General features: G+C 41.8%; 1 protein-coding gene across 3 annotated transcripts in view; it reads right to left on the bottom strand.

Moving 5' to 3' along the window:
- sbf2 (SET binding factor 2) overlaps positions 1–23,420 on the bottom strand; it is a 90,269-nt gene that overhangs the window by 16,781 nt on the left and 50,068 nt on the right. For all 3 annotated transcript variants that reach the window (XM_085760897.1, XM_085760880.1, XM_085760889.1), the window contains exons 17-28: positions 17,262–17,330; positions 8,950–9,120; positions 8,378–8,649; positions 7,131–7,303; positions 6,783–6,856; positions 4,389–4,584; positions 3,619–3,746; positions 2,626–2,801; positions 2,321–2,454; positions 2,004–2,205; positions 1,326–1,522; positions 891–1,031 (exon numbers count right to left, since the gene is read on the bottom strand). In XM_085760897.1, the coding sequence (XP_085617023.1) occupies positions 891–1,031; positions 1,326–1,522; positions 2,004–2,205; positions 2,321–2,454; positions 2,626–2,801; positions 3,619–3,746; positions 4,389–4,584; positions 6,783–6,856; positions 7,131–7,303; positions 8,378–8,649; positions 8,950–9,120; positions 17,262–17,330 (1,933 nt within the window). The remainder of the gene's footprint in view (positions 1–890; positions 1,032–1,325; positions 1,523–2,003; positions 2,206–2,320; positions 2,455–2,625; positions 2,802–3,618; positions 3,747–4,388; positions 4,585–6,782; positions 6,857–7,130; positions 7,304–8,377; positions 8,650–8,949; positions 9,121–17,261; positions 17,331–23,420) is intronic.

The raw sequence follows: 23,420 nt of genomic DNA, 5'->3' as shown, positions 1-23,420 counted from the left end.
ATCTGCAGTTTTTCACTTTATCAGAAGAAATGAACTCTACACGGCCCCTTGCCCTTTGCAAACAAACTAGGTTTTTTCCCACGGCAGAGCCAAGGCCATCCCAACAACACACGGCAAATTCAGGTCAGGTAGGAGCATGGGAGTCAGGTGACGTAGATTTGGTTTGAAGGAACTAAATGCCCGGAGTTAAAACCTCACAGGCACTTTGCAGTGACTCTCTGCAGGCTGGTACGCTGATATTATGGTTAGTCTGATGATCTAGTGTACACATCATATGGAAATGTATGTATTTTTGCTGATAAATAACCCATAATCTGAGAAGCACACCAACATGTATGCTTTACTTTAGCTAAAATCCATTGTACAAAGTGACTGTGCATTAATTTTATACAAATTTTACACATTTGCACTATGTATACCAACCAAATTAACATTAACTGGGCTTGATCAGACAATGCTGGTAAAGAGGACACGGCTCAGAGACTCACATCTTGGCAACACAGCTTTCTACCTAGTTTGGTTTTAACAGACTTTTCTCATATCCAACACTCAGACTTGTCAAACACGTGTTTAATTGATAACACTGATGGCCGCATGCCATTCAGATGTTCCATTATCAGACTCAGTGGTTCACCGCAGGGCATCGCTTATATGTTACAGACTTACGATTAATGTTTAACTTGAATCTGTGCTCCTCCTGTTTTGAGAACACAAAATATAACTGTATTACATGCAATCTTACAAAACTTACACAACACATATGAATTGTCTCTAATCTAAAAATCTCAACAACCCTAAAGGCGAGAAGCAGCAGAGATGAATTTGGTATTTATCAATAAGATACATAAAAGCAGAATCTGAACATGTTCAGCCTGGTCGTGTTAGAGTACCTGGTGAAAGGCCGATGAGGGAGCGGTTGGACAAGGTGTTGGTCCCATTCATCTTGAAGTAGATAGGGATGGAGTCCAGGATGGCTTGCAGGTACTTCTCTTGTTCAAGACTACTGGATGAATCTGAGGATGAGGCGGGGGCTAAAGGCAAAAGACAAGACCACAGTTAGACACAATATAATAACCACCATTTTAAAAATAATTACCAACTACAGACCACAGATAGAAAAACATTTTTTAAGAGGCAGAGCTGCTGAAACAGTAGAATTGGTGTCACTGGTGTCAATGACATTGACAAGATAAAACCAGTTCAGCTCAGTTCAACCTCACTTCACCCAGTAGTGGAGGAAAAAAGTAATCAGCATTTACTATATAGATCAAAGTTTTCCTCTCAATAACTTTAGAGAATAAAAGCTCCATGCTGGACATTCACACCTGTTGAGGAAGGGTTCTGTGACTTGAACAACCCCACCACACTCTTGCTGTGGAAGCCCCCCGAGCGAAGCAGGACGGCTTTGGTGCGGGGATGTTTCCAACAGACAACAGGCAGACGGTTGTGTCTGTAGCCGCGGGCCACCTTGTGTAAACTGCTGTCCTGTACAGCCTGAGGAACCACCAGCAGCCCCGGGTAACTGACAGAGAGAGAGAGAGAGAGAGAGAGAGAGAGAGCAGAAATCACACAATGATCCCGGTTTTAGAGAAAAATAATATCTATCCTCAATGAGCCACTGCAAAGCAATTTGTTCATATACTCATTGCGGGACATAAAAAATGCAGCTGAATAAATGTTCTACAGAATTTAAAGTGAAGATCCGAGTGGGATTAGAATTAGATTATTCACAGCATGTGTGTTTTTGTTTAACAGACTGGCTATTGCTGAGCGAGTACAGAGGCCACCAGATTCAGGCCAGAGATTTGTCCGCCAGGTAAAGGAGGACTTCCCCACTGGACCTTTGAGATGCTGAAGCTTATAAAAGCTTCCAGGAGGGCTTCAAATCCTGGAAAGTAATATTCTCCTCCTGCTCTGCTGCGATTAGTGGAATCAGCAGCTTCCTGACTCCCATGTAGCCGCGCTGCTGCAACGATCAGCCGAAGCTGGCCGTGTGTGTGTACCTGCGGCAGAGAGAGTAGAGTCTGTTCACGGCCGTGATCCTGAACTGCTCCCCTGATTTGGAGCGAGACGAGCTGGCGGTGATGGTGCCGAGGCCCAGGCGCTGGTAGTCACGGAAACAGGACTGCTCCACCAGCTGCTCCATTGTGGACTTCTCTGACGCTCGCAAAGTGCTGCTGGGAGGCGGCTCGCCGTCGTCTGATACTGGAAGAACAAATGCAAAGCTTAAGTACTATTTTTTTTTTTTAAGCTTTTACTATTTCTTCGGTCTCTTTATTCCCCTTCACATAATCGACTGTCGACGAGTCGTTTCTCTCACTTGAAATGTCATCGTCTTCATGCCACGTCATTCTGCTGCCTCTCTCGTTCTTCTTCAGTGTGCTTTGGCTGCCACGGCCCATGGTGATCTTTCCAGCCCTCTTTGCTCCCTTGACAATAGTTTTGGACAGTGTTCTGAGAGGAGCACAGAGGAGACAAATTTAATGATGCCAGCTTAAGCGAAAGGAACAAAAGGCCTTGGCGCTATTTTCAGAGGAGTAAAAATGTCAAGGCATGTATTTATTTACACTAGTATTTCAGATGGCAGCATGATTTATACTCAATGATGTACGCTGCACCACTAACCTGAACCCAGTGTTCCTCTCTTTTTGCTTTGGAAGGATAAGCTGAGGTGTCGTTTGTCCTGCAGCAAACGCAAAGGAGCTGAAGATGGATTGTGGGTAGCGGATCCTCTGGAGGTGCTTCCTGAAGATCTCAACAGTCTCTGAGCTCACCTCCTCATCGAACGCCACTTTTATCAACTAAAAGATAAATTAGGCAAACTGATTATTTAACAACACTGGCAAAGATACATTTCAGAGGCAACATTTCATGTTGATGCTGCACTCTATTTCTGTCCAGACCAAACAACATGCACGTGTTTTTTAAAGTAGGGAGGATCTCATTGGGGCAGAGATGTCTTGTTTATCTCTGTGAGGATTCCTCGCCTAAAAGCCAAACATTTGCGAATGTGTGCAGATCTGGAACTTCCACATCTTCAACACAAGATCGGTAAAACAGCTCGTGTATCATTTCCGCAAACACCCACACACACAGATTCCAGTTAGTGGGGTCGCCCAAAAAAGCTGTCCACATATGTCAACTGACCCACACTCCAAGAACATGGACACTTTCATCATCTGTGTTAGTAAAAAGATAGGAATGAACCATAAAAAGTTTAACAGCAGAACATCTAAAGACTAAAAACACATGCTTGGCTGAGAATTACTTTTCTTATGACACTAAGAAACAAGCTCATGTTATGAAACACAAGAATGGACTTTCTAAAAGATTTCCCACACTGCATTGTAATTATAATTAAAAGTGTTGCTGCTTATTTATTGTGCAGTTTTTAAACCCCTTGACATCCCAGCTAATTAGAAAATTAAAAAAGTTTACATAACAATATGAAGTCAATATCTGAGAAACAGAGCCACAGATGCTTAGTGGATGCAATGTCCTACATGCAACATCTCCACTGCTATGAGTTCATCATCTGGAATCCCATTAACTAAAATATCTACAGTATTGGTGATTTATGTTTTTTCTAGACAACTCTGAGTGTGTTTGACTGTTTACCTGAAACGACGCAGAGCGGAGCTGCAGGCCTTCCTGCATGTTCTGCTGCAGCTGGTTCTGGATGCTTATCTTCTTTTCTTTGGTCAGCGTGGACACGGGGAAAGCCCTGATCACTGCCTGCTCTCCCACTGGACGGACACACACGCACATAGGAACAAAGACGAGCATGACATTACTGACATGATCACTGCAGCATTTTACCTACATAATAAACTAAAAAAACCTGCTATTTTTTTGTCGATTTATGCTTTTTCTCGATGGTTAACGGATGGTAAGTGCATGTAAACAAGAAGAGAGAAACAGACAGTGGGTGACATGCAATAACTTGGTTGAGTTTGGTTGGTTTGTGATTGGCTCCTGAATCTTCGGGCCAGTAAGCCACTCCTGCTGATGATGAGCATTTTATATATCATGGTAAAATCTGCTGCTTCATTTAAGAATCGTAATGAGAAAGCATGTTCCCTTGGTGTTGCTCACTAAATTTATGGTCACACGAAGATGATTCGAGAAAACACAAAAACAAACTTTTATTCGACTTGATCAGAAAAAGATGCGTCTAATATATGGGACCAAATGGGAGCTGCAAGTTTTATTTCTGCTGACAAAGTAAAAAAAAAAAGTCATTTAATGTAAAAAGATTTTTCAGATGGATTTAATTTATTAAAAACACATTTATTTTATTTAGACTGACAATAACTGACAAGTATCTTTTTTTTTAAATGTCACAGACACTTAAAAGCTGGCGTTGTTGTGGTTGAGTGTTTGTTTACCCAGTGGATCATGGGGGATGCCTTTGAAGATGATGCGATATGTGGTGAGAAAGAGGGCTCCCTCTGCTGGCAGGATGTGCGGGCCCCCCAGGAGGCCCCCGGTGGCCTCCTCTCTGCCGTCAGGGTCCAGAAGCACCCGCAACCCCTCCAACACCAGCTCTTCTCCAGGGAGCAGCGCCGGACGCAGAATCTTAGGCTGATGGAGAAAAAAACAAAAAAATGCCACGATGACATTATGCACAAACCTGTCCATGAACACGTCTGAGTTTAAAATTAGTCATTTCTTCTTGACAGTTAGGTACTCAAAGTGAGGGACACGGCAAAAACACTTGCGTCAGTAAATCAGATTTTAAAATAGCCAGGAAATCAATCTATCATTATTATGTCAAATCACAGCACCGCATGACCCCAGTAAATTAAAGCTTCACATGCATGTCATCATCAAAAACACATAATCTGCAAGCACACAAAGAATTAGACAAAGAAATGCCTACAAAAACAAATAATAGTCTCTATAGAGACCGGTTTATCATTTCAACCCTTCGAGCAAAACACATCTGTTTTTGAAGGACAATTTGTTCTGTTTATCCTAATGTTGAACTCAGTAACTAATGGTTCTCACTTTGTGTTTCTAAGATTTGAACATATGGACCCTGACTGACATTATTTGACTTTTCTTTGTGGAATAAACCTCATTAAACTGAACCTGGTAACAACAGGTTACAACCTTTATTGAAGTTTAATTTTTTAAAGATGAAAACCACATGTTACTAAATGCTGCTTGCGTAACATTATTGTCGGCATTATAATTGCGTTTCCATCACCTAGTTTCCTCTTCATGCAGCATCTTTTTTTTCTTTTTCTTTTTTTTTCTTTTTCTTTTTTACAACTTGAACAAGTCGTTCAGAGGCATTTCCAAAGAAAGAGGAATAGGAATTTGTAGCGCAGATACATGTGCCTCAGACAATCTGCACTACTACAGTGTTGATCATTGATTCATTCTCCTGACAGATGTGATCATCAACCTTGTCTGAAAAAAACACAATATTTCACCAACTTCTTCCATTGTGTAAACTAACTAGTGAGAACAGTCAAGTCTGCATCTTCAGCTGCTTCAGCTCCTCCTGGCCTTCAAACCCAGTGAAGAAACACTCAGTTATTCCACTGTCACAAATATGAAGAAGGAAGGACATTAGATCATTCACAGCATTTCCCATTAAGGCCACAGTTGGCCTTGGGAGTTGAGGTCTGGCCAGGAGATAATAAGAGCTTCTTGAAGCTGTCCTTGAATGGACTGCAAGACCAAGACGAGAGTCCCTCTGCACCTCATTACTGCTGCAAGCTCAGTTCCTTAGTAGACCTGCACCTTAAATGCAGTCATTGTTTCTCCACATCGTGTTATTGCTGCCATTACTACTGCTTTTCAGTCTTGTAATGAATCCAGAGTCAGTGTTGTTTACACACTTTTTAGTATTTTTTGGCATGCAGCTCGCAGCTTCCAGGACGGGAGCTTTGTCCAACACATAAATGTGTGAGGAGTTAGCCACAAAGTGCAGCGGCCAGACTGCTCACCATGGTCTCCAGGTTGTTCCCAAGGCAGTGCTGGCATGATGGTTGTCTGTGTGTGTAAGGGTGTGCGAGAGGAATTACCAAGAGCTGGCAGACAAACAGCACAGCGTGGTCCAAAAGACCAACTGGTAAAATATGAAAGTGTGATGATGATGACTGGAAAACACCGGATGAGATTTGCAGTCTGTATTAGTATATTAGTGGCAAACCAGATGAAACTGGACATGTGGACATTGACTATGAGTTAGGATATTAGTGAGCAGGTAAATGAATAAGAAAACATTCATTTAGACAACAGCGCTCAGTTTATACATGGTAAATTAGTCTAAATTCACTTATAGATCAAATTAGATTAGGACCAGTGGTGGAACATAAAGAAAGCTGTGCAAGGCTCTGCAAAGAAGTAATGCCACAAATTGATGCAACACACAAGAGGCCGAAAAGTTGTAAAATTCATATAAAGTCCCTGACTTCTTTCGCTCACTTTGTTTGTGCAATCTGTGTGCACTGCAGCCCCCTATGTTGGCACACATACTACTCTTTTGACAATGTGGCCTTTAAATAACGGTGAAATGTTTACCAGGATTTCCCCCACCACTCAACTAATGACATCTAACTTACAACAATGTTTGGACTGTGACTTAAGTTGTTGATCAAAATGCTCCCAAAACAAAAATAAACATGTATCACTATATTTATTAAATGAGATGTAGAGGACTTCCTGATTTTTTATATTTCAAAAAGTCGGTCCCAGCCATATCATTGTATATAGTATACTGTATATACAGTTAAAGTTCCAGCAGGTCAGTGTCAAACAACACTCACCTTCTGAATGGGCGGTAACCTCCTGCTCTCCCTGTGAACCGCCTCCAGAGCCTCCATCTGCATAGCTACGATGCCTGTGGGCCAGAAGTTGAGGTCAGTTCACATATGCACGTGCACACAAGTACCACAAACAGAGTTGTACAGTACACTACACACGTTCTTACAACCAGAGAGCGTATTTACAGATTGTAAGACCATTTAACATGTCAGGGAGTTAATGAGTTTAGAGGCCACTGTTGCTCGACCTGAGCTGAGAATACACACATCGTAAGGATTACTCTGTCTGTATGAAGCTGAGGGAATTAGGACAGCGACAGAGTGTGAATGGACACTGTAGCTGCGCTGTACCTGGGATCATGCTGTGGAGGCTCTTGATGTGTTCCTGGGTTACTCCGCTCTCTGTGCACACTTTGTCGATGAAGCGTGCAATGAACCTGACCACAGAGTTGGCCACGTCGCTGTTCTCTGAGTCCTCAAACCCGCTTTCTGTGTCAAAGCTCTCAGCCACACTGCCAGCAATGCTGTAAAACATGCACGATGACACAATGAAAATGAAGAAAAGGTGAAGCCACCGTGTCCCAGGAAGGACATAATGATCTCATATCTGAATGTTGCATGTTGACAAAAAATGGGCCTGAAAAGATGCACTGGGATAAAGAGCAGTCAAAATGCGAGCGATTTGCAGCCTGGCATGAGCAAAGCATTGATGCCTGAATCAATCGTTCAGACTATTAGCCAAGAAGAATGTTTCACATGAGACTGTGATGCAATCTTCACTCTGGATGCACAAATAGCGAGTGATGAGATCCAAATGTCTTCTGTGAGAAACAAACAAGTCTGGGACAAAAATGAAAGAAAAAGAGAGCAAATTTCCACAGAAACACATTCTTGGCCACAAGAAATGAAATAATAACACTCAGTTCTTGCGGCTATTTGGGCATGAAATATATTTAGGAGAAAATGCTTCATAAAGTTCAAGTACTGTACATAAAAATTAGAAACTAATAATAGCATGTTCTTCCAACTATTTGGTATCAAAAGCCTGAAATGCTAAGAAAAGACATACATGGGGGATCTTCCTAGATTTATTTCACTCTGCAGTCATTGCAGTCAGAGCACAGGAAATCACTTCCACTGCTATTTTGTTTGGTTTGGGTGAATACAGTACAGTCCCATTAAAGACACCCAGAGGGCTTCAAACTTCCCAACAGAAGTAAGTGAGTCTCAATTTGTTTTGTGCAGTAGCAATGTAAGCCCACAGGATGGATGTGGGCCGGAAACAGAGCAGGAGCTACGTTCCATTTGGCTAAATAGGAAGGTATCAAGTAGACTGTGAGTTACGCCACATCCACCCACATACTTATCATCACCTTATTATGAGAGGTACACATACTCCCAAATCATGAAACCTTACCTTCGAGTTTCCTCCGGATCACAGTGATTGTTCTACCTTACAAATACTGAACAAGCCAAAAAAAAAAAAAAAGAAAGGTCTAATCTCGTCTTTGTTTGATCTTAAAGTGTGAAAGATGTGAATTACATGCTTCCTGTTCTCTGGTAAATCAACAACACAGTACGCTGTTAATCCTCCTGACCTGTTTGTGACGATGCTGTTGCTGCCGCTCTCCCAGTCGGTGGCGGGGGCGTTGCGCAGCAGCTTGTTCTTGCTGGTGTCCAGCGGCACCAGCAGGTAAACCATGAGGCTGGCGTAGTGGATGGCCTGGCTGAACACGGTGCTCTCCTCGTTCTTCACCAGCTCCTGCTGCTTCTCCTTGCTCAGGTTGGGCCACGAACGTAGCTGCTCCGCCGCCAGGTCCATGGCCGTCTGATCCTCGTCTCGACCCGCTGCAGGCGCCAAGGCCACATCCTGGAGTGGTCAGAAATAAATTGCCTGCTGACCCCTCGACAGAAGCACGATCTGATATCACCATGCTCGACAGAAATGCATTGATTTTATCGCTAGCCTGTAGCCACAGACTGTTGACTTGCAGTGCGAAAAAACAAATTGACAAGAATTTCATCTGGTTTGTGGTTTAGGTCGATTGTGTTAGTCAGAAGAAGGTGGTACCTATGGTGTGGGGTTTAAAATAAAGCATTAAAAGAAACTTCAAATTAATTCTCACACAGTATTTTACTCAAATGGGTCAATTTTCCTGTCTTACTGTACCTTTAGCCTGGCAGTGATACCGACTTTCTCCTCTGGGGTGTTTAGATAAAGGGCTCTGATCTGGCCCTGGACCTCGCTGTAGAAAGTGGCCTCCCAGAACTGCTGGTTGGTCCAGATGGGATGGTCCTGGATGCAACTGTAGGCAAACTGGTTCACACCCGCAGCCAATTTCTGGAAGATAAAACACAGTTCACAGAGTCAGCACAATGTAGAGTGGGCAAAGTTGACTAAGATGACTGTGTACTGATGTGCCAACTCATTGCTGTGCACAATGAGTACACGTATAGCACTTATGAATATTTAAATAAGGAAATATTCAATAAACCTGTTGTCGAGAATTGAATTCAGCCTTATTTAATACATTGGAGTCAATGCGGGGAAGTACGAGTGGAAAAAAACAATGAGTCGCATCCCTGTTTCCCTGATAGTTATGTAGTCTCCCATAGCTACAGATAAAAAGCAGATGTTGACTTGCTAAGGTTAAGAAAGGCAGTTTTAATGATGCTGTCTTCAGTTTCAATTTAGATTAGAATGACAATATTCTTTCCTGATACTGACGTTACAATGACGTTGGTGTATTGACTACACGAGCAGACTAAATAGACGGACAGACAAACTAAATCAAAACTTAATACAGATAACCTCCTCAACTCCAGTGAGTGCAAACACATGCTGCGCAGCCACACTTTGATCAAAACACTCAACCTTATCTTGAATTATAGTGGAAATCCCAAAGATGTCAGGTTGAATTTTCTTTTGTATAATAAATAACAAAAAATATCAAGAATATTTCTTATTTGATGCAGCAAAAACATGGACTTAATAATTCACTCAGTTTAATGACACAGATACACAGACTTGCAATTATGAACCTGCAGCTAATAAAACCTGATACTCTGAGGCCTATACAGACCTGTATATAGTCTATCTTTTATTCCTATATGTTATTTCTGATACTGATAATTGCTCCTGCACAGTTTACATATATTCTGCTGGAAACATTTATGTAAAGTGCTGCACTGCTCACTGGATCCTGATACCAGGTTTATTTCTCAGTGTGGAGGCTGACTTGTGGTCAGTGCCCCTTGGAAATGAGTCAGTCAAAACACTGTAGGAGAAGTAGGAAAACAAGGAAAAGATTCAGCCACTGGATTTAAAGTGAAATCAATCATTCTCTGTGAGTTGTAACTTTTTAACAGATAACAAACCAAAGCGGAGTGACAGGCCATCCCTCTTTCCCCACTGTGTCTGGATTCATTTAGAAACGGCGCTGTTGTTTTTCATTAGTGTGTGGACTGAAGAGCAAAGCACCTGCTGCCTGCAAAAAACAGCCACTAAAGGGAACATACAGTACTCAGCTAAAAGCATTAACGCTTGGTCCACGCTGTGTAAAGCAGATGGCAAACAACACAGAGCGATGCTGGGGAAACAGTATCACACCACAAATAACACGAGCTCAACCAGAAGCGCAGTGTGCCAATAAACGACTGGCCACAAACCATCATTCACCAACCATCCAGCTCCCTGCAGAGTCAGAGGGCCACGTGTAAGGCTCAAGCCTCTTATTAGATTAGCTTCCGATTTCTTTCCCCTGAGCCCGACACAGTACGGTGGTTTCCATTATCACTTCACAGTTTTCCTTTGAAGGACGAGAACTGGACCGGTTACTGTAATTATAACAGACAGAACCAAAACTACTCTATTCCCAGAGTGACGGTCCAAGAGACAGGAGAGAGGACGGGGGCGAAAACAGAGAGCTAATGCCCCCGCGGCACTGTTAACATGAATGTCTCACTGTTAACTCGTGTCTTGTTTCTGGTTCACGGGAGTTAATACATCAACCATTCGTCTTTATAATTCTGATGGAGGAAAACCGTAGGTGACGCATCTTGAAAAATCGAACCACGCTCTAACATGTTATTATTACACATTTGCTGAAGCAGAATGTCCTGCTCTCCCTCCCCTGATATTAGATTACAAAAATGAAAAAACACTTTTTGGTTTTTGAGTTTCACATATTTTCACGAGTTTTCAAGCAAGACACTACGATATCATACTGACGGACAACAATAAACTCAAGTATCACAGTTACCTTATTATGTATAAACATTGAGTGGTAAGAGTTTTTCCTCATCTGTCTGAGTATCAGGCAGAAAACAAGTCATGCATTTAACTAGAATCTGAGCAATACTTTTACTACTGATGAGAGTCATATCAATACTTAGATTGCACCATGTTGGTGGGCTATGTTTAGTGTGGTGATGTCAATATCTGAATCTGACAACAAAATTATGTACAGCAGTTCATTTTTAACACAAATGTTGCAAGTGGCCTTGCAACATTTCAACTTACCATAAATCTTGGGGCATTTTTTTTCAGTCTACATCACCTTTTACCATCTTAATCACTACTACATAACACATATTTTACTTTAAATGTTAAAAAAGTGATACATAGCAACAAATGCTTTGAAAAGAGGCCATAAAGCTAAACTTGTCACAGCTGAAAATAAGATCGTAGAACACATGTTCTCAGGACTGACTGTGCAAAGATGTCAAATTTGAAGAATGGACGTGAATGACAAATGGTCATAAATAAATAGTGACGAATGCAATAAGAAGTGAAGCTGTTTGAGTAGTAGGGTAATACATTTCTGTCACAGGGGTTTGTTACTGGTTGGCAGTACATTGGGCAGTTGTGTGGGTGTGTATACGGTTATGCAAGGGGGGGCGTATGCGTGTGCAATTTGTCAATGCTGTCTTTACACAGCTTGATGTACTTTTTTGACTCGTCAGGTATGTGCAGGTCATTTCGACCGAGGTCAGAGCTTCCTAATATGATAATACATGGAGATTGCAGAGACGTTCACAAGACAGATGGTTAAGGAGGGTGACAGGGAAGGAGAGAAGAAAGCAGAGGAAAGGGAGGAGGAAGGGAAAGTAGCAAGTGGAGATGAAGGGGAGAGAGGGAGTATACAACAATCAGACCCATCTGGCCATGTGACCGGTGAAGGGGAGGAATGCAGACTAGAGGGAAAAAGGGTGACGAACAGGCACTGGGGGAGACAGAAAGGAGAAAATGCAGCGCACAGGTCAGAGGAACGAGGCTATCGGGATCTGGGATCTTGTTTTGAAGGGCCGGGACAAGATCCCAAGGTTCAGAATATGATTGAGAGGGCAGACTCAAAACATCAGCTGGACGGCCAAACTGCATCGCACATGTCAACTGTGTGCGTCTCAGAGAATGAGAGATGGTGCATGTTGTCACTGAAGGGAGTGTGCTCTTGCATGCAGACACGGAGTGAAGACTGTTGTATCTGATATGTCACCAGCCTTGGGGCAGCAACATTATTTACAAGTGTTTTGAGAGGAATCATAACATTCCTGAATTGTAGATACAAAAACAGTCATTATTTATGGACCGGTCCTTTGTGGGAATGCATGCCTGACCTGTACCCAATCCATTTCTTCATTGTTGCAGTTATGCATGACTCGGTGTATTGTCAGGAGAAATAAATGCATCCTGAAACCAAGAATCCAAACAAATGTATTTACAGTATTTGGTCACATGAAACAAATAGAGAAAAACATGTTTGAAAATCAGACTAATAAACAAATCCATCATGGTATCCATAGGCCGTGACTATGTAACAACACGTATACAAGTAACATAAATGTTCCAAATGAAATAAACATTGGAAAAGTTACGACCTTTACATTTCCGAGATACACCAGGGTCACCCAGTACGTCAGTTTCCACACCAGGACTTGGTGAAAAGCAGTTCTACGGAGTGAACTGCCAAATCCCCCCCATGCATAAACTATGGCTGAAAGAATGCTAACACACAAACGTTCTTGTTGTGTAAGTCATCAAGAATTGTGTTTGGGTTTTTCACTTGCTGCTGTTTTCAATCTGTGTTTTCCCCCGGACACAGAGGCATTTACTTTAGTGACACATCCAAAGGGAAGAAGAAATATCATGTGGAACCACAAAGGGCAGAATAACAACACATCCAGACGTCACTAACACCTGTTCATCTCCTGATAAAACCCACTCCCCACTAGATAAAGAATGCCAGAGCAACTGCCTGCAGATTAGAGAATGACAACAGAGTGTAAAACCTCACCTCTAACAAAGGGACACTGTGCAAACACTGTGCAGCATTTAAATGAACTTTACCTACACAAACCAAGTGACTCCATCCACACCCAGTCTAGGTCAAAAGATATTTTGCAAATGCAGCTCAAATTCCCCCTCTGAATGTGAACAAATATCTATCAAATACTATGACATAGTGTATGTGCCTTAATTTGAGCAAAACATTCACGGGGTCGAGCCGAGGGGAAACCGCAGAAATGGGAAATCAAAACATCAGTCATTACAATGTGGGTCAATAGCATAAAGCTGTTCCTTTCAACATATGGCAAGCGCTGAAACTAAAACAGTCTCTGTCCGTCAGATTCTGGGAGCAGTGCAAGGGAGCTTCCCACGTTCCCTGACCTGGAGACTAAGGGGCCATGGGGACAGTACCACTGTAAGCGTGAACGCAGTGTAAGCTTGCCAAAGTCTGGCCAAGAATACCAAACAGGAACTTGACCAGCGTCTGACTCCTGAAGTTGAACTACCAGTCCTTAATGCGCAATGACTAAATACAGGATGACTTTTTTTCCCAACAGTTGATGACTGTTATTGCAAGGTTTGCAATAGCAGTCAAAAACAAACACGCAGCACTTTTTTGTACTAAACAGCATCTACCTTTTCTTCCTCCTCCCTCATCATCGGGGTCAAAAGTCCTGCTTATAAGTCTGTTTGAAAATGAATGTCAACCTGCAGTAACAACAGCATAAGTGGGTCAGTGTACAGTACAGTTCTGAGTGGGTCACACTCACACACAATCAACATGCTTACTTTCCTAGTTTACGAGTGGCAGAGCCCTCAAATCACTGCCATTACAGCAATGGCACTGCGCTGACACACGCAACTGCAACACCATCAAAACACTCACAAAGTAGGGCAGTCATGGAGAATTAGAAGACTACTCTCCAATAACAGTCCAGTTATCTGAGATCAGATTCAATTAATCATCATCTGGAGTGTGTCCTTTCAGTGATACTACGGAACAAATACAGCATGAAAATAATCTAAATAGTCTTTGCTGGGTCTTCACCAAAAACACATTCAAGAATGTCTGACTGATTTCCTCCGAGACAAAAAACAAAAAAGACTTGTACTTGAAAACACAAATGGATACAAGTTAAAATTTTTCATAGAAGTGAGCTCTTCTCTTAATAACAAAGCACTAAGACTGGGCCTCAGCAAACCTGCCATTCAAAATAGAAATCTGTAAGGAAATACATGGTTTTATTTCGGGAGAACTTAATCACTGAAGTAAATTATTTTTTTTAACAATTACGTCATTGAATCTTCCACATGGCAGAGGTAGTATCCTCATCTAAACAAGCTCGCCTTCAAAAAACCAAAGCTGCTCTTGGTCTGGGCATCTTTTCATTTCCATTATAGGGCAGCTAACTTGTGCTGTCTGGTATTCTGGTCTCATTTCTTAAAACAAACCTGACTATCCTGCCCGGACAGCGATGCGATAGCACTATGATCCCTGCTCCCTCTCCCCTCAATCAGCAAGAGTGTGAGCTCAGTTCAACGGACAACCTCTGTTGAAATGGTCCTCTGTTAAAACCCCCTCTACAATATGATGTCAGGCCTTGGGTTGTGCCAACCTGGACATACTCACAGCATCCAGATAATAATCTGGATCAGACAGACATGTGGGATTGTTTGGCCTTGGTGGAGCTGTTTTAAGACCATGTTAGCAGTCCCACAGAGGTCATTACAGAGGGGTAAGATGAGATGGTGCATTCTGAATATTTTTAAAGGTTTGCAATAACAACTGCCTCTTATCTAAACACACTTGTGTTATTTATGCTTCAATGTCACCAAATATAATGTTCTTTGCAGAATGAAGGGATGCCTTTCATGTTGACCAAACTTATAAAAACTACATTTTAGAATACTCAAATTCACAAATGAGGAGACAAGTTGCTTGAGCATGTCCAGAAACATGTGAAACGGGGTATGATGGATCAATTGTGAGATGCCAGGATCGGTCCACCACACCCATGATGACAGCTGCTGGGATGCTCCATTACCGAGCATTGTTTTTCTCACATTTCTACTGCATGATCCTTGCACCACTAAAACCAGAGATTACAAATAATTTTGGCAGATTCCCTCCTGACCTCACTTTACTTTTCACCCTTTGGGTAAGGCAAAGCTCAAGCTTGTCACCATTTCCAATCATCTGTAAATAACAGGGAAAATCTGTTGCATTCTTGACATATCCTTTCTTCTCATGATTTGTCAGTGCCAGACAAGAAATAATTTATATTGTTCGAACTGAAACAGCAGGAAATCGCTCCATTGTGTAATAACTATGACTTACGATAAAGGGGTATTCTTGTGAAAGAGAAATTAAACAAGCACGCACCCACGCTACGAAACATTGACATAATTGATCAATTTTCAGTGCTGGTGGCCTTTAAGAGAAAAAGAAGCAAAAACAACATATACGGCTTATCTAGGAGAGTTACATCAGCCTGGGGCATGTGAACTGGATGAGTCATTTGGTGGTGCAGAGCGAGCCAGAGCCCAGTCCAGCCCATCAGGATATGGCACTGGTGCCCAACAAAAAGCCAATGAGGACAGTTGTGTCTGTCCCCATAGCAACAGGCAAGCTGTGGGGACATAGTTGTCGTGACTCGTGAGCAGGACAGCTACCCTGTGTTGATAATGTGGTTTGAAAGCCAATCACCATGACTGGTCCTTTACACTTCCCTATGGAGGTTTTTTAACGTGCTGCTCTTTGCATGTAAATGAAACAGGATAAGGAAAAGGTCAAAGGTCGAGAGCCCTCCCCTCGGCTCTTCCCTGCCACCAGCCTTCTGTGTGGTGCAGACAAAACACGGGACAGGTTTTAAAAGGATCTCTTGGATTTGTTTGACTTTTAGACCATGGCTCGTGCTGGGCAGGACATTTTATAGTCAAACTAGAATTGCCACCTTGCACTTGTATACCTCTGTCAACCAGCCATGTTCCCAGGTCACGGTGACCTCTGACCACCAAATTTGAATCAGTTCATCCTCGAGTCCATGTGAATGTTTGTGCCAAATTTAATGAGATTCCCTCTGGACCTGCCTGATATATTGCAGTCGCAAGCACGTGAGGTCACCATGACTTTCAATATTGACCTTTTCCCACCAAAATTAAATCAGTCCATCATTTAGTGAATGTTTGTTTTGAAGACATTTCCTTGGAGATGTTGATGAAGATATTATGTTCACAAGGCACTGTGACCTTGACCTTTGACCACCAAAATTGAATCAATTGAGATGTTCGTACCAAATTTGTAGAAATTCTCTCAATCTCTCAATATTGAGTTCTACAGAATGAGTCATATGGACAATGCCTCCTGTCACCAGTACAGAAATACAGAAATAACTGCAATAAGCTAATACCAGCCAACTACCAACCTGCCCAGTATAGTAGATCAATGGATCTCAAACCTTTTCATCTCTATGACCAAAATAGCCATACTGTACATTGTCATCATATTGCTTCAAAATGGAAAATGAATTATCTCTGTTTTTGTTGGCAACGCCCAACAGAAAGGATGCCACTTTGACAACCACTAAGATCAATTGCTAACACAACATTAAAACACATCGATATCAATCAACAATTATTAATACTGTTAAACCTGCTTCGGGCAATTACCTCTGAAATAAAAACGCTCAACTGAAATCTATCCCCAGTGAGGTCTGCAGACAGTTTTTGAGTGTGGACACGGACTTGAAGGCAGACAGCTGCTTGGATTAGTGGCCACACAGTCAACTGACGCCTGTTGACAATTATGTAACTTAGGCAACTCAACATTACTTGGTGAGTACTCAAGGGTAATTTGTCAAAATTCTGAACAGCTCAAAAAAAGAAATTAAATCATCTCAAATTTATTGGTGGTGACAAAACTGCACTATGTGACAAAAACAAACCTCAGTATGTGTATGGCTGGAGACAACTGAGGTTAAATGAGAGAAGAAAGTGAACTGGAAAGTGGTTTAGACGCCACTGTTTACGTGCAGTTTTGGGTTTGATCCTTTCGATGTGACATTGAGTAGTGTACAGCACATATTACATACTTGACCGGGGCATAGTTTGCATGGATAAAAATGGAAAAAGAAGAGGAATGGGAGCATAAAGTTGAACTCGCTTACATCCTTCTTTTCAATTTACTTCCTTACCCTGTAAAAGGCTGTTGACAGGGGCAGCAGTGCAGCAGCCATCGTGTACTCTTCAGAGCTGGAGCAGTCCTGTGGGCCAAACAACAGGGGAGAAGTGAGAGCAGGGCAGGACACAGCAGGAGACATGTTACACAGCTCTGTGAACACCTTTTCATTGGACCCTCAAAACAAGGAGCACTTGTCTCCAGCAGAGAGGTCACACACACACACACACACACATGCCAGAATCAGACGGAAAGCTGGCAGATGTAGTATAACGTTTCTATCAGCTTTGATAAATAAAGGAGAACTATTTTGAATCTATTTTAAAATGCATTAACTAAACTATATGTTAGCAATGCAGAGGTGTAATCTGGGTAGGACACCGGAGGGGGCAAAGAATTTTCAGTAAACGTAACTTCCTGTTACATAAAGACACTCTTGTTAAATGACAGGGCGATGCTCCAAAAAAAAAAAAGGTCTGCAAAAACCCCTCACTCTGCTCTGCTGAACTATTAGGACATATGCTTCCAATAGCCTTATATAATCGGTGCCCTGACACAATTGTCAGAGCGTTCCAGTTTTCAATTTATTAGTAATTTTATGTTTTGCATTCCTGAACTAGATTGCCATACACGTCTCATTCAAGAAAATCGCAGGATGTTGCATAAAATCCACTCACTTTGGCCATAAAATGCTTTGTCCATTTATCAAATGACCACAACTAGCCAGAAAAGCAAATTTAATTCTCTTTTTTATTTTGTTTTTAAATCAGGGAATAGTTGAAGATATTCCCTCCTTGACATTTACGCACCATGCCAAAGTGTCTTTGTATTCAGGATTGTTTCAGGTCAAAGAGGCGGCGCTTAATGGTGCTTTCAATAGAATGGTATTAAGATGAAGAGTGCATTAAGAGGCTTTGAGCAGGGGACTTAGGGGCCCAAACTAAACTTTTCCTACAGGGATCACAGAGAATGATGTGAACAGGAGAGTATGAGAGAAGGATGCGGGTAGGACTTGAAAGCACTTAATTCACAGGAAATTGGTACTTATTTCTGGTAATCTTTGTTGGGATTTATTTGTTGAACTCTGCAAATGAGAATGGCCAGAGGAAACTTGACTTAGGACGATGCACAAACAACATCACTGATTCTGCACTGGTGCCGCACCTCATAACCCTCAGGGGGGCCCCACTGCCAGAAAATGTGTACATCACAAAGTTTTTTTCTTTTTCCCTCTTCAGTTTTATCCTCAACAAAGTTTCTCTTTTAATATCACATGCAAATTAAAACACATACATAGAGAAATCTCAATTTCATGACAGAGGTTTTCTTAAAAGTGTCAGTCTTTAATTTTGGTGAGAGAGATAGGAATGCTGCACTTTTCTGATAATGGTCTGCAATGGGGGCCTCTATTCCCGCCATTCCTCGAGGAAAAAAAAAAAAAGGAAAAAACAAGACAACATCTCACACACACACATACGCATGCACACACACACACACACACACACACACACACACACACACACACACACACACACACAAGAATGTAGAAAGGGGAGAAAATGCAAAACACCAGCTCCACAGCCACACATGAAAGTCTGGCCCCCTGTCGACTAAGCAACATACTTTCTGTTTTATTTTTCTTGTCCCTTAGTGTTTTTTCTTTGCAGTTATTTGGGCTGTGGTAAAATGTTCCAGCTTGGAACGGGACCAAAGCATTGTTTACCAGCATCCTTAACAATGCTGCAGGTCACAGGAGTTCATGGACCCCAGTCAAAATAGAACAACAAGTGGAAATGCACAGGAATAAAAGTGTGAATATCTACCAAACCAGTATTATTCCAATGTACAGAGTGGTCTCCGGTAATGCATGCCATCAACAGTTTATTGAAACAGAAACTCATGACCACGGACGTTTTCAGCGCTGAAAAGGCTGCTTGTGTCTTGTGATGGAGAAAACGTCACCTAGCTCTGTCCAAAAGCTGCTTCAACACGTCATTTCTCATATACAGTGACATTATCAGGATTACTCAAGCCCCACTTATTATCATCTAACAAACCTTCAAGCCTTAATCTCATGTAAGCAGACAGAGAGGCTAAGTGACAGCTCAAAAGCTTTGGAGGTCAACCAACAAAGCAAACAGATAAGAAATGGACTCTACAGCAGGTCTGTGAATAGACAGAATGAAAAGTGAAAGACGTTGATCAGAGCTGTTTGGTTGGTTGGATCAGCACCACATGAAGAACTCTGCAAAGGTAAGAGTGTTGTATTTAGGACTTGATCATTGTCATAGAGCTTAACAGATCCACATGGTGCAGGGTGTGGAAAACCTCTTGGTTTACTTAGGGTGTTGTGTGTCCCTACATTTGTTTGTGAGGAGGACACCCTGCTGTCTTCCTTTCCTCCCATTATTTATTGTATTCTCACCATTTTTTCCATCATTCTTGAAGCTGCAGGAGCTATGATAGCTACGATGACTAACACACAGCCTCTCTGTCTCAGACACGTATACAGCTAGCGAAAACAAGAAGCTCGAGCATGTGACACAAACGCTAGGGGATGTGAACAAACAGCAACTTCCTGTGCGTTATGGTCACGTTAGCACTTTCCAGGAAAGCTGTGTGAAGTTATGGCTGACTGTTATGGCATGCTTTTCTGAGGATTTACAGGATATGGGCACAGAAAAAAATGTTTAATTTAATGACTGTTGTTGTTAATTGTGGTCTGAGTCATTAATAGGAAGAGGAATAGGCCACATTGTTGACCCCTGTGCTGTCAAGATGAGCAACAAACAGAGAATGCATTGCCAAAGCATGAAATCTGATTAATGCAGATGTTTACCTGGCCATACTAGTGGACATCCCAGAGAAACAGTTACGGTATCTGAACATGGGAATGATGCCCGGTGCAGCTTCCCAGTGACCATGTTACGTAAGGCAGTCCGTCAAGGCCACGAAGGCAGACAGGGGCCATGTTCTCACAGCAAGAGTCTAATTTATGATCCAAATAATGTAGAAATGTAATGAAGTCATCTATTGACTATTAAAGGAGATGTTCAAAGTGATTAAAGAACAGCAGGCAGACTTAAGGCTCCAAGGAGGTGGGGGGTAGCACTGACTCAGTTGGTAGGGGGCTCCAGTTTATCAGACTTCAGCAGTCTGCAATTCAGACAGAGCAGTCAGATGAAGTGCCATAGTGCTTGAACTTTTCCAACATCTGTGTGTGTAACGCATGTTTGTGCACCCTGTTCCACATCTGACAGTCAAGCTCAGGATTTTGCGGAACTCATGGACTGCCGTGCCGTCGCGGCCACTTCCCATGGACCCCCTGCCCTATTCTCCTCCTCACAGTAAATTGCCATTCAGAGCGTGTTTTTGAGCACCATCATGAGGCCCTCGGCCATGAGAGAGCAGAGCACAGAGGGCTCATAATCCTATCTGACAGGAAATGGTTGGGATGCCAGGATACATCCACAGCAGGGCTCATTCCCCCACATGGCTTGCACAACGTTTACTTCTAAAAAGCTGGAGCAATGACGAGCGAGCATGCACGCACAGACACGCACACAAACAAATAAATGCACAATTAACTCAAATGCCTTAATGAGACGTGTTGCTGTGCGTGATTCATGGTAGAGAAATGGCATCGGTGAGGATTTCAACAGATGTTTAAACAGGAAAATTAGGTCACTGTAAACTTTCAGGACCACATCGCCCCCACCTCGTGAACGTTTCAAGATTGTTTTGTGAATTAGGAAAAAAAAAAAGAATATAGACCGAAAAACTAATTAATAAGTACTGACAAGGCGCAGTACCACCTGATTCACATGTCCCAACCTTTGACCTACTGTACGTTCTGTACTGAACCTCCCCTGTGAAGCTTTTAAAGGAAACACTGATTACAACCAGACACGAGACCTGTCACTTAGCCTGAACTTGACAGTCATAAAGGTTGTAATTGGCCTCATAATGATGATGTCACCACGAATCAATGTGTCACATCGACATTTATGCCAAGCATCCTAATGAGGCATCATGTTGTCATTCATTGTCCTAAGAACAAGCAACATTTTTTGCATAATAGGTCACTGTGGCTTTGTTAGGCAATGAAGGATCTCTCACACACATGAACACACCCACACACAACTTCTGACCACGGTGCACTCTATGTAATGTCATTTTGGGGTTCTTACGTGGCTGGGCGTTGAAAGAAAGGGCAGAGTGCAGAATATGAAAGTAATTACTGGCCCAGAAATTTACTATTTATATTCCTTTCACAGCCAGTCTGGGACAAATCACTCAGAACTCAACTGAGACCAGGAAATAAAAGCCAGGAACAAATACTTGGCTTCCATCTTTAAATGAGAAGAAGAAATGACAAACAATGCAGAATATAATAATAAAAAACAAAGAAACACCAAGGCATGAGAGAAAAGCATGCTGCATTTAAATACACTCCACATCAAGTCCCTTTTTACTACGGTACTTTTACTTTTCCCCCCCTGCACGGCTGGAGAGAATCGGTTTTTCAGCATCATCGAGAGGAATCAGTCTTTCAAACTCACTCGGAGACTTTTGTTTTAAAATATAACTTTATGGTAATAACACAATAAATCTGAATCTGTGTTTTAAGTTGGGTAAGACAGACCTCTCTCACAGTCTCCTCTTCTGATCTGTTATTATGAACAGATCAAAACAAAATAGGAATGCTAGCATTGCTCCCAGTGTAGGTTTACCCGCTTGTGTTGCAAATAGCAGATTAAGTACAGATTACAGCTGCGTTTTTCCAGATGTGCATGACAATTACCCGTTTTTTTATGGAATCTATCCTTGACAAAATAAGGTCTGTAAAACTTGGACTACGCTCATGCATTTTATATTAATATCCTCAAGGCACACTGCTCCTGGAAACGAAGGCAGTCAAACACTGCAAAGTATAAAAGGAATGATGCAACAAGATTTCCTTTTCATGCCTTCGCGCATATGTCGATAGGCATATACATAAACACATTTTTTGAATCATTTGCTCTTTCATGCATATGTTTTATTAGGAAATGTCCATAAGTTTAGTTTGTACATTAGTTTTAGTTTGACCTGCTGTATATTTGCAGAGAAAATGACACATCAGCCCTTGCATGTCTCTGCTCCAGGCAGATGGTGGGATTAATTGGCTTCGTATCTTCTAGGAGAGAGAGAGAGGAGGGGGGGGGGTCTGGAATCTGAAGGTCTGGAATCTGAAGCCACTCCATAAAAGCTGCACTCTGCGAGGACTGCTTAAAATTATTAAAATCCCTGGATAGTGCTGATTCAAGGCAGTAAAACATGAGGAACTACCAATAAAGACCTGCTGCTATGGTTGAGTGAAGCCTCACTGACTCTTTACGAGCTGCACAAAAACACATTACTTACTCACTTTGACAAGTAGCCGAGGCATGAGGGCACCAGGAAGACATACTAAGCATACTATCTGATAAACAACGAACAACAATGTTGGGACATGCTGCCAGATGGTTGTTAACAAAGATAAACTTGAGAATAAAGGAAAAGAAAATGTTGAAGAGGAGATGTTGGCTTATGCTACACATGTTATGTTTGCTACCGCCTCATGTTGCTTTTGCTAAATTAGAGCAAGTTACAGTTCATAAAAAAATGTGAGCTGTGGGGCTAAAACATTCACAAACTCAAAAAGAGGCGTACAGTACTACCGTTCGGTGAACTCTGGCAATAGTTTTAGATGCCTGTTTTAAACCATTATACTGATAAAATCATATTTTTTTTAAGTCTGTGGTAAAACATTTTTAAACTGTATTCAATATCATATTTAGTGGTTATGATAACAATAACACAAAAACTCAGAAATAAGATTTACATTAATAGTTCATGAAGCCTGCAGGACTGAAACAGGTCAAATGGTCACAAGGTCAAATTCCTGTTTGTGAAATTAAAAAGATTTTAAAACACCATTTTTACACGCAGACCAAAAATGAACATCATTCAACACTAAATTTACAGGAATAATTTTCACCACTACTGCACATGGCTGTTTCTGATGTATGATGCAATATCAGTGAAAGTTGCATTATATCTGGGGTGGTAACACTTATAGTAGTAGCGTTGCTGTAGTTATTCTCTGGAAATGTTACTTCCACAGATTTTTTCTTTTTGTAGGAAGCCATAA

The sequence above is a fragment of the Trachurus japonicus genome, chromosome 3 (assembly GCF_045865225.1).
Source record: "Trachurus japonicus isolate A0001 chromosome 3, Traja_1.0".
NCBI classification, from domain to species: domain Eukaryota; kingdom Metazoa; phylum Chordata; class Actinopteri; order Carangiformes; family Carangidae; genus Trachurus; species Trachurus japonicus.
This window is presented reverse-complemented; position numbering and strand designations above follow the sequence as displayed.